The 13,415-nt window shown below is 31.9% G+C and overlaps 7 protein-coding genes across 7 annotated transcripts; 3 read left to right on the plus strand and 4 right to left on the minus strand.

Moving 5' to 3' along the window:
- Positions 1-378: 378 nt before the first annotated feature.
- VPS68 (Vps68p) lies at positions 379-927 on the plus strand (the record flags this gene model as incomplete). The annotated part of the gene is made up of 1 exon (XM_003683515.1): positions 379-927. One exon carries the CDS (start codon positions 379-381, stop codon positions 925-927), a length of 549 nt encoding a protein of 182 aa, XP_003683563.1.
- Positions 928-1,708: 781 nt separating this feature from the next.
- Positions 1,709-2,654, plus strand: RPL25 (60S ribosomal protein uL23; the record flags this gene model as incomplete). The annotated part of the gene is made up of 2 exons (XM_003683516.1): positions 1,709-1,721; positions 2,239-2,654. 2 exons carry the CDS (start codon positions 1,709-1,711, stop codon positions 2,652-2,654), a joined length of 429 nt encoding a protein of 142 aa, XP_003683564.1.
- Positions 2,655-3,171: 517 nt separating this feature from the next.
- On the minus strand, positions 3,172-4,293 carry MDH2 (malate dehydrogenase MDH2; the record flags this gene model as incomplete). Its single annotated transcript, XM_003683517.1, has 1 exon — positions 3,172-4,293. The coding sequence occupies one exon, from the start codon at positions 4,291-4,293 to the stop codon at positions 3,172-3,174; it is 1,122 nt and encodes a 373-aa protein (XP_003683565.1).
- Positions 4,294-5,695: 1,402 nt separating this feature from the next.
- On the minus strand, positions 5,696-6,790 carry TPHA0A00470 (40S ribosomal protein eS19; the record flags this gene model as incomplete). The annotated part of the gene is made up of 2 exons (XM_003683518.1): positions 5,696-6,110; positions 6,771-6,790. 2 exons carry the CDS (start codon positions 6,788-6,790, stop codon positions 5,696-5,698), a joined length of 435 nt encoding a protein of 144 aa, XP_003683566.1.
- A 1,178-nt stretch (positions 6,791-7,968) lies between these two features.
- On the minus strand, positions 7,969-9,155 carry RPL18A (60S ribosomal protein eL18; the record flags this gene model as incomplete). Its single annotated transcript, XM_003683519.1, has 2 exons — positions 7,969-8,417; positions 9,044-9,155. The coding sequence occupies 2 exons, from the start codon at positions 9,153-9,155 to the stop codon at positions 7,969-7,971; spliced, it is 561 nt and encodes a 186-aa protein (XP_003683567.1).
- Positions 9,156-9,974: 819 nt separating this feature from the next.
- On the minus strand, positions 9,975-10,544 carry TPHA0A00490 (peroxiredoxin family protein; the record flags this gene model as incomplete). The annotated part of the gene is made up of 1 exon (XM_003683520.1): positions 9,975-10,544. The coding sequence occupies one exon, from the start codon at positions 10,542-10,544 to the stop codon at positions 9,975-9,977; it is 570 nt and encodes a 189-aa protein (XP_003683568.1).
- Positions 10,545-10,933: 389 nt separating this feature from the next.
- On the plus strand, positions 10,934-12,919 carry RRI2 (Rri2p; the record flags this gene model as incomplete). Its single annotated transcript, XM_003683521.1, has 1 exon — positions 10,934-12,919. The coding sequence occupies one exon, from the start codon at positions 10,934-10,936 to the stop codon at positions 12,917-12,919; it is 1,986 nt and encodes a 661-aa protein (XP_003683569.1).
- Positions 12,920-13,415: the final 496 nt, after the last annotated feature.

Consider the following 13,415-nt stretch of genomic DNA (forward strand, 5'->3'; position numbering starts at 1 on the left):
AGGTTTCCTGCACTACTAATTCGATGAGATGAGATGAGATGAGCTTATGGAATATTTTTCACTGTTAAAATTTTTAGATCTTCGGAGTCAAGGAGGGTAACCTAATACATTTTTTGAATTTTCCAACATTACGGCATCTAAACCTAACTGCCCCCTTTAAAAAACAAACATAAAACTGAAACTATAACAACTAATACATAATTAATAACCAACTTCATAAAAATAAATGGTGCAATTTAAGAGCTAAAACAAGATACAAGACGTGGTACATCAGTGTGCTTTAGACAAATTTGCAATAGTTGAGAAAGATTTTAGTTGTGAACTGCACAACATAGACTACGTTAGATAAAATAGAGATTTCTAATATTGGTGTAAATCATGGATAGTGGGAATAATAGACTGTTCCGTTTGCCTTTCCATCTTCCTAACTCGGTTACTGCTAGGAAGTGGTGTGTATATATATCAGGTGTGTTGTATGCCGTTGGGTTTTGGCTATTTTTAGATGCAGTAATATATTCGAAGCATGCTAATGCTTCAGATCTGCATGTAACGTTTGTTGATTGGATTCCATTTTTGTGTAGCACATTTGGTACTATTATTGTGAGTTCAATAGAAAAAAATAGGTTACTGGAGGGTGCATTATCATCAGACTCAGGTCTTGGGTATATTGGAGATAGTCTAGACTCTACTCTAGCTTGGCAAGCTCGTGCGGTTTTATTCCTTGGGTTTGCATTACTAGCCGGTGGTATGTCTGGATCTGTGGTTCTCTTAATAATAAAATTCATAGTGAAGGACTATACGTCGTATCCAACACTAGGAATGGGTATTAATAACGTTTTAGGAAACTTCTGTATAATTCTAAGTTGTGTCGTACTCTGGGTCGCACAAAATATGCAAGATGAATACTCATATTCCTTGAATCTTTAACTTGGCAAGCTAGGAAGATATGTATCATGAATGAATTATAAATGTATATATACATAAGTGTATCTTCTAATTAATATATGCATAATAAGTAAACATCTCTTTTACTAAGTTAAACAAATAGCCGAATTATATTCTCATTTAAAGTGACTGTTTCTGTTGGTGTAATGTTTGGATGTTTATATTAAACCATAATACATGCGTAATGTGTGGGTGTACACATGTTTCAGAAAAATTCAAAAATGTTCAAAAATGTTCAAAAATGTTTTTTTCTTTATTTTCGGTGTTGGACGCGTTAGCTTTGAAGTTGTTCCCCACAACCAGACATTTTGAATGGAAATTTTTAGTGCATAACCAGCAAAGAGTTGCGTGTAATCCATTGTTATTTTCTCCCTAAGTGTTATTATTCTCTGTCTAAAGTGATAGAAAGCTCTAGACAGGGATGCCTGTATTTTCTTTCTGGTGCCGGTTGGATGTTTATTTTTCCAGTGCGGTGATGGTAATTATGTATTGCATAATATTATCGATTTGGTGTGAAACTTTTTGAAAAATTCTTTTTACAATAATAATACTGATGGTAATTATGATACTGTTAATACTTAGCTTAATAGTATTATTATGCTAGTTCATGATTATCTTTGATGAAATATCAATTTGATAATTGAGTATTAGCAGTTTGACTTGACTTAGATTTGATATATATATTAGGTGTATTTAAAGTATACTTACTGAAAGCTCATATTCTTCAAAAGAACTGGAAAACCACAACAAATCATACGTAAAAATGGCTCCATCTGGTATGTTAAATATTATAATAATAAATAATATGAAGTGCTTACTTTCGAGGAATGGAAAAAAAAATATGGTAACTGTCAAGGCATGAATGTCTAGAACATTGATTGACTAAAGTTGATAAGGCTTTGATAACACAACGGAATATTTGGAAGTTACTCTAATTATAAATTTCAACTGCTTGATAAATGATAAACTGCTAGGTTTATGGCAACTATAATCAATGAACCAAAATTAATTTATAGTGCTGCCGTTTACTAATGTAATGTGAAATCTCAGTTTAACAGTATTAATGAGTATATTAGAAAATCAAGCGAATTGACGTCTCTTTTCACGCTGTGTTTCCAAGTCGGTTATGTTTCCTGTTTAATGTGATATTTCTGACGATAGTTGCAATATATTCAAGCTCCTGGATGTGCTTCATATAAAAGATTGTGAATGTTTCTTTACTAACTATTACTTTAATCGAATATTTTTTTACTTATCTTAATAAAAAATTATGATTAATACATTTCAATATAGCTAAGGCTTCTGCTGCTAAGAAAGCTGTTGTCAAGGGTACCAACGGTAAAAAGGCTTTGAAGATTAGAACTTCTGCTACTTTCAGACTTCCAAAGACCTTAAAGTTGGCTAGATCTCCAAAGTATGCTACCAAGTCTGTTCCACATTACAACAGATTAGATGCTTACAAGGTTATTGAACAACCAATTAACTCTGAAACCGCTATGAAATTAGTTGAAGATGGTAACACTTTAGTTTTTCAAGTCTCCTTGAAAGCTAACAAATACCAAATCAAGAAGGCCGTTAAGGAATTATATGAAGTTGATGTCAAATCCGTTAACACTTTAATCAGACCAAACGGTACCAAGAAGGCTTACGTCAGATTAACTGCTGACTACGATGCTTTAGACATTGCTAACAGAATCGGTTACATCTAAATGTAATGTATATATCGTGAATTAATTATATTATCTATATACTCTTCTCCATTTTATTATATGAAGAATTGTTGATAATGTTCTAATTATTTCATTATAAATTTCTTTATTTAGCATTCAACCAATTTTAATAAAATAAAAAAGATAATTCAAGTAACTTCTAGATAATATATATATTGTTTTATTTAATTAATATGATTAATACATTGCTTTGATTTTCATACAATGCTTCTCGTTCGAATAGAATTACAGGTTTACGCAAATATACTTTAATAACTAGTCCCTAGATCAGAAGATATATTATAAGTACTTAAACTAGACAACTTTGTTTAAAACAAAACGTGAATATATAACTTCAAAAGAGGACGGAAACGGAATATATATTCGTATTAACTTGAAACTTAGCCAATGCATGAAATTGAGTTATTTAAAAGATTATATTTGTATACTATAATTTAATGTGAATGAATACCTGTTAACAGGTATTCGCATCGAGAAACGAAGCAAACATAGCATATTATTGCCTTGAATATGCTAAACCTGTTTCGATGTTAGCTTTGATCTTGGAAATACTATTTGGCAATAATGATGATCTTTCGAAATCAGCCATTTTTTCAATGATCTGATACTCGATAGCATATGTCCCCTGTTTATTGATGTACACTGGGATGGCGAAATACTTACAACCATCTATTAAGGGGATCAAGATATTGGAATCTGAACATATCGGTTGATTTTTACTATGGCTCCATAAAGAAACATAATAGATACCATGTATAGATTTTCTTAATCCCAATAGAAGAGAAGAGAATTTCATCACAACTTTGTGTGCTGCTAACGCCATCGATAAAGTAGCACTTCCCTGCCCATTCTTTGCTTTCACAACTTCGTCACCACCTGTCTGTACTCTATGGATCAGATATTTTATCTGAGCCCTTGATAGTTTAGGATAAATCTTTGCTCTTGAAAATAATGGAATGATTGTATCCCCTGAATGGCCTCCAATGACTGGAATTTCAGGCATGTTATTTGTTCTCTTTTCTATACCATCAGTGATTGATAATTGATGAAGAAAAGTAGATGCTCTGACAATATCTAACTTTGTAACCCCCATAATTCTTCTTTCAATGTCACTGCTTGGATGATGATGAACTAATCTCTGTCCCATTAAAGGAATTAAAGAGTTTACTGGATTTGAAATGAGTAAAATAAAGATTTTCGACATATCACAATAAGCAGCAATATTATCTGCTAAGCCAGAAATAATTTCTGCGTTCTTGATAAACAGATCATCTCTTGTCATACCTGGTTTTCTTGGGAAACCAGCAGGCACAACAATCAAGTCAGTATCTATCAAGCAATCTCTTAAACCTTCTGCATCGTTAGGAGAATGACTAGATAATGTTACAGGTGTATCAATGTGAGACAAATCGGTGGCTACACCACGCACAGCATCGTTGTTTACGTCATATAAAGCCATATGAATGTGCATATTCATCTCCTTAGGATCAGAATTGGCATCATTAGGTATTAGTGTATGCAACTGTGCCTTAAGAAGCAAACACATTGCTTGGCCAATACCACCAGCTGCTCCTATAATGGAAATTTTTAAAGCGTTGGAGTCTACAAATGAAGGCATGTTAACTGTCAATGTATGATTTATAATATATGAGGCCGTTCTCTACAAATAAGTGTTATTATACAATTGTGATATTAGAATAGTTGAACTCGGTTTCGTTTTGACTATTTCTTTTAATACCTTAATGTTATTTTAAAATATCAATGGTTAAAGTCTGGTATGGCGTTATCTTTATTCATGGAAATTTAAAAAAATAGCAATATGAGAAACTCTTATTCGTCAATCTATTTGTATGTGAAGGTGGTTAGCTAGTCACATATGTCATATATATATAAAATAAGAGTTAATCATTTCTTAAAAATGATTCCGAATAATGTCTTTACAGGTGCAGTTATAGTGCACATATTTTTGACAAAGGAAATGACTTAGTAATGCCAACTTAATCACCTCAAGCCTTCTCTTCTTCTTCTGAAGATTCAGAACCGAATCATAATTACGACGAAAAAATCAGTCATAACTACAAGTGCGGTTCTCACCGGTGTTAAACCTCCACAACACAATGCTACGTTACAAACGTCTCAGTATCTCAATTCACCAGAAAATATAATGCAACAATGACAAATCGAGAGCAGTTTACTGCATTTATCTAGTAAAAATAACACCAATTTATTTTTCGAAATTAGAATTTTGGGAATTTTTCACTTCACATTCTTCTTCTCGAGATTCTTCGAAAATTTTCGGAAAAATTAAAAATGATCTTTTGGAAAATTGGATTTCGAAATTATTGTACGATGGTTATTCGGATTCGTAACCACTATATTGAGATTAAATTTATGACGTTTAATGGCAAATACGAAAGTTATAATGAATTATTTAACGACGATAAGTATATAAATATGTAAGTTATCTTTTTTCTGATCTAAAAAATGGCTAATTGTATGTCATTGTTTGATTCAGGTTGCTGGTCCCATGGATAAATCAGCTATATCTTGACTAGTCTGTGACTATTTTTCCTGTTTCTCCTGTTTCTGTGGTTTTGGCCAGCGCGACAACAGGTTAAACGTTCCTTCATTTATAAGATATAAATCAATGATGGTTAATTACTTGTTGCGTAAACAAACGCAGGGCAATTTCTTGGAATTCAATAAGATTAGTGTTTAAGCCGGTACCAGTCTGGTGCTCTCTGTTCACTTTGAAACACTTTGTAATGAAATTTGTATTTCTATCTATATTTATATTTTTAAAGTTTTGTTTTCTATTTACTGGTCTCGCTAAATTGAACCCAAAACAAAATAAACATTAATCCATTAAGGACCTTTGCATAGCGTTTTTTTCAAATATTGGAATAAGCAAGACACCAATAAGTTTCCATAAAAGACTATTCTATTAATTATGTTAAAATTTAACTATATAATGACATATTGAATTTAAATAATTTAAATAATGTAGGTCAGAAGATAATCTAATCTTCTTCTTCTAAAGTTTGAGCGGCAATACGATCTAAATCTCTTTGACCATTTTCAGAGATTCTTCTACCGCCCTTTGGAGAGATTTCGACAACACCAATCTTTTCTAAAGCTTGTAAGACTCTTCTGTTAATAGAACCGGAAGCGTCAATGTGCTTGGATGGTCTAGCACCTCTGGACTTAGCACCACCGTATAATTTGTTTAACTTACCAACACCGACTTGTTTTCTTAAGTAGATGTGTCTGGCGACGGAGGCAGCTCTCTTGTAGAACCAACCTTCAGAATCTTGTGGTGGCATTTCATTACCGGAAGAGGTTTTGACAATGTCAACGTAACCGGGAACTTCTAGTTTACCTTGTCTTTGTAAGAAGGTAGCATAAGCGTTTATGAAATCTTGAGCAGCAACGTCTCTGTGAAAAAAGATGGAAGCATCATGAAATGATGTCAATCGTTCTATTGTTAGTAACTAGTCCATGTAATTATGTAAAATATTGCTTTCAAATAAAAAGGTTCTATGTTTCAGACTGAGAAAGTGAATTAACACCGTTCCAATCGTGACCTCATTGGCCAATATCATTCTTTGAAAATAAACCATGTTACATCAAATAAACTCTTATATTAATTTTAAACCACGAAAATATCATCTCTATATATATTTTTCACTGTTAATGGCGATTCAGACAAACTAAGCTCCAACGTGCACTCAATATTATTTCAATACACCAAAACATGTTTCTTTTCCAAATATTACAGATATATGACTTCTCGATGAAGCATAATACATATAAAAACAAATATTACTCCATTTCTATTTATAATTCTATTTCAATCGATATAACATTTTATTAATAAGGTAACGTAAAGCCATGCGATCTGTTATCATAATAATTTCTCTTTAATTTTGATGTACATATTATTTCTATCTCGTTCATCCCCACAACATTGATCGATTAATATTCCTATTCTTAACATCCAATATTCCTATTCTTAACATCCAATATTCATGTATCAACATATCTATCTCCATTAATAGCAATATTCCACAATCATTCAACGATTTCTAAACATACCTAACGGAAACACCTGGCATTTTTACTGATTTTATTCGACAGTTTTCTTAAGTACAAAAGATATTCCAAATAACTTAATAAACAAAGGTTTTATATAAGTACACGAAGAGACCTGATAATAAACCAAGTTGACTATATTTAAAACAATGTCGTTATATTACAATAAGATCGAAGTAAAGCTCATGTTTAGAATAAATGTAATGACAATGTAGAGTAAACCATTCAAGCTACCTGAAGAATCTTGTAGAGAAAGAAAACTGGCGAAATTTTCACAATATCAAATTACAATAATATCAAAATTGGGATGCCATAATTATCAGAGCTAGTATCTCACAGTGAATATTAAATCCAAAAAAACAACAGCTTGGTCAAACCTACAAAACAAAAATACTGATGTAGTTAAAAGTCAGATGATATTATTTTCTACAGTCTAGTTTGTTGATTCGTAATGTAGTTTGTAATTCATGGTTCAATATAAAAGAACTGCGGTATGTTCATTCATATCGTGTGCTGTATGTGCATATTGTCTAATGTATTTTCAATTTTCTGTTCTTACAGATATTGGTCACTAGTAGTTGTAACTTCATGACTTCTCAAAAGCTGCAAACCTAATCTCATTCCCTCATCCCATTGAAGGTGATGAAGCATTATTTTGAATAATTTCATTGATGTACATGTAATTTTGTGCGTTGGATCTTTGATTCATCAAATTATTCATCGCTTTCATGTGCTCTCTATAATGCGCTTTTGAAAATAAAACTGTTAGAATTAATATGAAATTCAATAAATATGTATGGGTGTTAATACCAGACACAGTCATTTGAAATGGTATTTATAAGATTACGGACTAGTTTCACAACTGCTATAAGCTTAAGACCACTTTTTACCTCTATATTGTTGATATGTTTAGTCAGTTAATGAATCTAATAGTAATAGTTGAAAGTTATTTATTGACAGCATAGTTGTGCCATTTTATATTACAAAATTTTAAAAACTGCGCGCTAGACAAGTTATGTACATACATACATATACAAAATAGGCTAGTAAATTCAAATGAAATAAATGTTATTGTAAAATTAAATTAAATACTTTATAATAAGACATTTATCCACTAGAAAAATTAAGTCTACACAAGCAGGAGATAATGCAAAGCTCAAACAAATGAATAAAATAATTAAATAATATCGATTCGATTGGATTAGACCTTGAAACCCTTGGAGTTTCTCTTACCTCTAGCTCTTTCGAATTTTCTACCCTTGGATAAAATTCTTGGAGCCTTGTTCTTGTGTGGACCCATACCGAAGTGTCTGACAGCTTCTCTGGCGTTTCTTGGACCTCTCAAGATCAAAGTGTTTTGACCCTTTGGAGCTCTAACAGCTAATTGATCTAAAGTGATACATTCACCACCAGCCTTGACAATTCTGGCTCTGGCACCAGCAGTGAACTTTAAGGCAGCAACAGTAGTCTTTGGGAATTCGTAGATTCTGGAATCGTCAGTGACGGTACCAACAACGACAATAGTCTTTTGAGCAGCACCTTCTTGTTTCAAAGCCTTGGCAATTCTGGAAACAGAAACAGGTGGCTTGTTGATCTTAGATAAGAATAAAGATCTCAAGACAACCTTGTTGAATGGAGCGTCAGTACGACCTGAAAGAAAACATCACATATCTCACCTTTTTATTTTAAAAATAAAAATAAAAATAAAAATCAGAAACATATTACATCAGTTAGTATATTACACTTTAGGGAAACTAGGTGGTTGATGTTCTCTTTTTATTGACATACATGTTCAAACATCACTGTTTAGTTATGTACAAATAAAAGAAAGAAAAGAATTCTGCTCAGTTATCGAAATATTGGTCCGCACAATCATGAATATAAAAAATTGAGATAATATTATTATTTTGCAATAGTAACATCATCCAAAAAATCATAATTGCACTTGCAGAACTATTCTATCAAGTATAGGAAGATTGAATCCCTTCCCTCTACCAATACATAGAATATTGATAAATGTGAGAAACGTCGAAGACATTAAACACAAACTCTATCCCCTAACAATGCTTTATCATATTTATGATAAGCGTAGCTAAAAATAAATAGATTAGTAACTGTATTGCAATATTTTTATTTCTAATGCTGCCAACACAGAAAAATTCATAATCGAACCCCAGTCGGCATCAAATAGAACGTGAATAAAGCAGAATTCCCCTTGTTACAATCCACCCATAAAACATAATATCAGTAGTGACAAAAAACACTTTAATACATACGAGCTAAGAAGGAGTATAGCTTGACTAACATCTTTAAGTAGACATTGTCGGACTTTGGAGCGGTTCTGTGACCGGATCTCTTGTGTTGCTTAGTGTAATGATCGATACCCATTGCTGTTTATTTTCGCTGATGTCTTACAGTAAAATATAATGAAATAGATAAATTAAAACATTAATCATAAAAATAGCCTTTTAAAAAAAAATTAGAAACATTTACTTATAAGTATGAAATTTACTTTTCTTATATAGACATTTTTCACCAGGAAGGAATTAAAAATTTGAAATGAAATTTTTTTTTCAAAGTTGTCAAATTTTTCCAACGGACGGCATTGTGACGCCTTCCCTCTAGAGAGAGAAGAAATAGATCCTCGATTCTGTCCAGCTAGAGGGACTTTGAAATTTCGTCTTCCTAGCGCTAGGCAGAAAAGTTTTGCGCCCTGGGCGGGATGAAACAAATATTTAGAAGGACGACAAAGAGTATGCTGGAAAGGTGCTATTCTTCCCAGCAGGTGAGGCTGAATATTTATTTCTGCCTACCTATACTACTCACTTGTTTGAAGCTCATCAGCAGCTTTCTTTACTCATTAGTAGTTGAATTAATCTCCAAGTCACGGAACTCTCTGTGCTCATGCACTAATATTGTTAAAATGGAGCTGTGGCTGTGAATGCATTTAGCAAGTTTACGATGAGGTTCCTTACCTGAGTTGGGGTGTTTTGGTTAAACGGGTAATAATTGAATAGAAAGTGATATGCAGTGTAGCTTCTTCGTTGACCTTTGTATACGCGGTGGGTCTTGAATTGAAGTCATCGATGTATTCATGAGTCGCCTGACAATGGTAAACATATATTCTTCTATATATGCAATATTTATTGAATTGAATTTTTTGATAATTGAAATACATAAATCGACATAGATATATATTTGCTTAGATTATAAATATTTCAGAACGTTAGCTGCTGACGACACCTTTAAACCTGTTTTATCTGGTTCGCAGAATTCTTTAATGACTTTGCCATCTTCAACAATCAGAGCATACCTGATTGAACGGTCGTTTCCAAAAATATTCTTGGAGTCGAAGAGGTAGCCACCTTTTCTGGCGAAATCACCTTGTGTATCAGCAATGATTCGTATATCTTCTGGAGTCTGTAATGATTCTGCCCATGCCTTGGTTACAAATGAATCATTTACCGTTGCAACGATCACTTGCTTAACCCCCTTGGCTTTTAACTCAGGTAAATGTTCTATAAAGCCAGGAACATGTGAGGAGGAACAAGCAGGAGAGAAGGCCGCAGGTAATCCTACAACAATATATTTCCCTTTAGAGGTAGCCTTTCCGATGTCAAATGGATTACCTGGAGAATTCTCATAAACTCCGACATAACCTTCAGGAATTTTGCTCCCTTCCTTAAAAGATGCTACGCATGTAGTTTTAAATCCACGTTGAACTCTTGTGAGAGTCTTTAGGGATGTTCTGAAATTTACAATATTGTTTCTAAACATTATTCTAATCTTGTATAAATAGTAACAAACAGTTATTTGTAAGTGTTTGGGAGATGACTACGATATATGGTAAACTACCATAGTGTGAATATACCAAATATATATATATATATATATATATGATCCTTATCATTCAATAGAATAAGGGTGTGGTCACTATTTATTTTCCCTTTAAAATTTCAAAAACTGTAATTAAGCGTAACAACAGAAAAAATTATCTAAATATTGTAAAATTAATAATGCCATTAAAATCTCTTAACTAATAGATACGAACTTAAAAGAATTATTTAATCCATTAAATAAATTATAAGAAGCTGAAATGAGTAAATTATATAGCAAATGTAGATATATGATAGTAGTGGAATTGATGCTAGCCTCAAAAATACCTGATGTCTGATTACTATATTGATGCTGATGAGGAGGACGGCAATTATGATGACTTCATGATGACGGATGAAGAGGCCTTAGAGGGTGTTGAAATGGCAGATGATATTAATGAAATTTATACTGATAATAAAGATCCTAGATTAGATGATTTCGGGTTCTATAACAACATAAATAATACAGATAATGATGTTTACCAAGAAGAGTCCCCAATGAAAGCAATGCCACCTTTACAGAGTATACAAGATATTTATGATAAGGCTTTACACATAAAGGAAAATGACGACCTAGATCTAGCAGTTACTATATTTGAATCGATAGCTTTCTCAGAAAATATCACCAAAAATGATACTTCAATTGTCCTGAGATCGTTTGAACAACTAATTAACATAATTGCATTAAAATATAAAATAAATAGTACAATCCCAAGTATAAATTCCTTAATTGATGAAATTCAGAAATTATTCATCTTTATTTCTAATAATTTTAATTATCTTAAGAAATCGTACGTGGAAGATACTTTAAGTCACATTTTAAGCGATATGACACCCAATTTATACAAAGGTTATCTATTTGATGCTGGCTTTTCGGAATCATCATCTGTTCTCGAAGAATTTAAATTCCAGAAAGAATTCATCAACCAGTTCCATATATTGGTCCATAATTTCAAGGATATAATAGAAACAGAAAGGCTAGAGACAATAATTTATTTGAAAAAATTTACGATAGATATTACAATCGAGTTCCTAAGCAATGGATGTATCGACATCAAAAATTGCTCCAACAATTATTCCTTCATTGACATGTCTGCATTAAAGAAAGAGACAGATGTACTATTTGCATTTAACACATATTATCAGTACTTCATCTACGAGTTCATACAAACTGGTACAATTGTTGAAGTAAACCAGTTCAAGAACTATCTTGATATTTTTGAGCGAATCCAAGCTAATTCTTTTTCTGCAATTCAAAACTCGGAGACAATGATTTTATTTTATTTTGGTAAAACACTTTCAAGAATTATATTTGATTTATACAGTGACAGTAATAGTGATGCTGAACTTATAAGCTTCTTTGAAAATATTAATAGATGCAAAAGAGAATTTCGTATATGCCTGAAAATACTAGAAGAGCTAGGAGGCAAATATAATGATTATCAAAATCCATTTCAATGGTTAATAATTTCTGGATACGTTTTTAGCAACATGATATTATATCATAGTAATGAAGAAACTTTGATCAATCCTTTTGAAATTGAACAATTAAAGGCCGAACGAGATTCAAATATAGTCATAGGCCTACAACTTGTATATAACAATTACATTGATCTAAATCTAACCGAGTTGGCATCTAATATGGAGAAACTATCACCACTAAGGAGTCATTGGGATAAACTTGTTAATAAAATATATTATTTAGGTATTGTGACTAAATTATGGACACAGATTGCTCCTGTTTATGACTGTATTTCCATTAAAGATTTAAGGAAGATGTTAAGATTGCACCAGGACTCAATGCCAAGTCATGATGAGCTTTTAGAGATACTGATGAAATCCATTACAAAAAACGATAAGTCTGTATATTTCAAACTTGACCTGATAAACGATTTAGTCTATTTTGGAGTAGAATACAATATTCCAATCACTAACTATCCAGCATCAAAATTTAACTCTAACAAAAGTATCAGGTCGTTAATATGCAACAATATTGAACTGGCAATTGATATTGAATGCAATTTTAATGACAATAATAATGATACAAATCCTATTACTACCAAATCAGATTTCTTCCACAGACTAAGAAAGTCGACAACTAATCACACTGGCAATTTTGATGGCCGAAATAATATTCAAAAAGAGGATTACAAAAATAACAGAAACCGATCAACACCTAACAATAATAATACGCAAGGCAGTGTGACAAGATCACATCATTTTCTAGACGAATTAATTGATACCACACGAACAAGAGTATCAAGAGTTCGAGACTAAAATATTTCCATATAGTTAATTCTTAGCGATGCCAGGTATAATTGTTTTACTGCATCAACAATCTTGATCCATATAAATGAATTTGTACAACTTAATTAATGAAATACACTTACAATATAACTTTAACTCTTGAATAATTTGGCGATTAAACCTTACGATTGCTTTCTTTCACAACTTTCAATGAATCAATTCACAACATTCTTCAAACACCAAAATTCTAATCTTTTTATTTTGTTTCGTTTCCTTACGCGAAATAATAATTTTTCGCATAATTTATTTTATTTTGTCAATAAAGATTCGAAGAATTATTTCAGATGTTTAATATTACACGAAAATAATTATTAATAATATGATGTATTTTATAACTATATCGAACAATTCTAGAAGCTCGATTAATTAGGATAGCAAGTTGAATGGATCATTAGTTTCCTTTCAACTCAAGATTAAAGACATTTCTTCTAATTCCAATATATGAAATATTTCCTGGTGAGGAAAT

The sequence above is a fragment of the Tetrapisispora phaffii genome, chromosome 1, assembly GCF_000236905.1.
Source record: "Tetrapisispora phaffii CBS 4417 chromosome 1, complete genome".
NCBI lineage: Eukaryota > Fungi > Ascomycota > Saccharomycetes > Saccharomycetales > Saccharomycetaceae > Tetrapisispora > Tetrapisispora phaffii.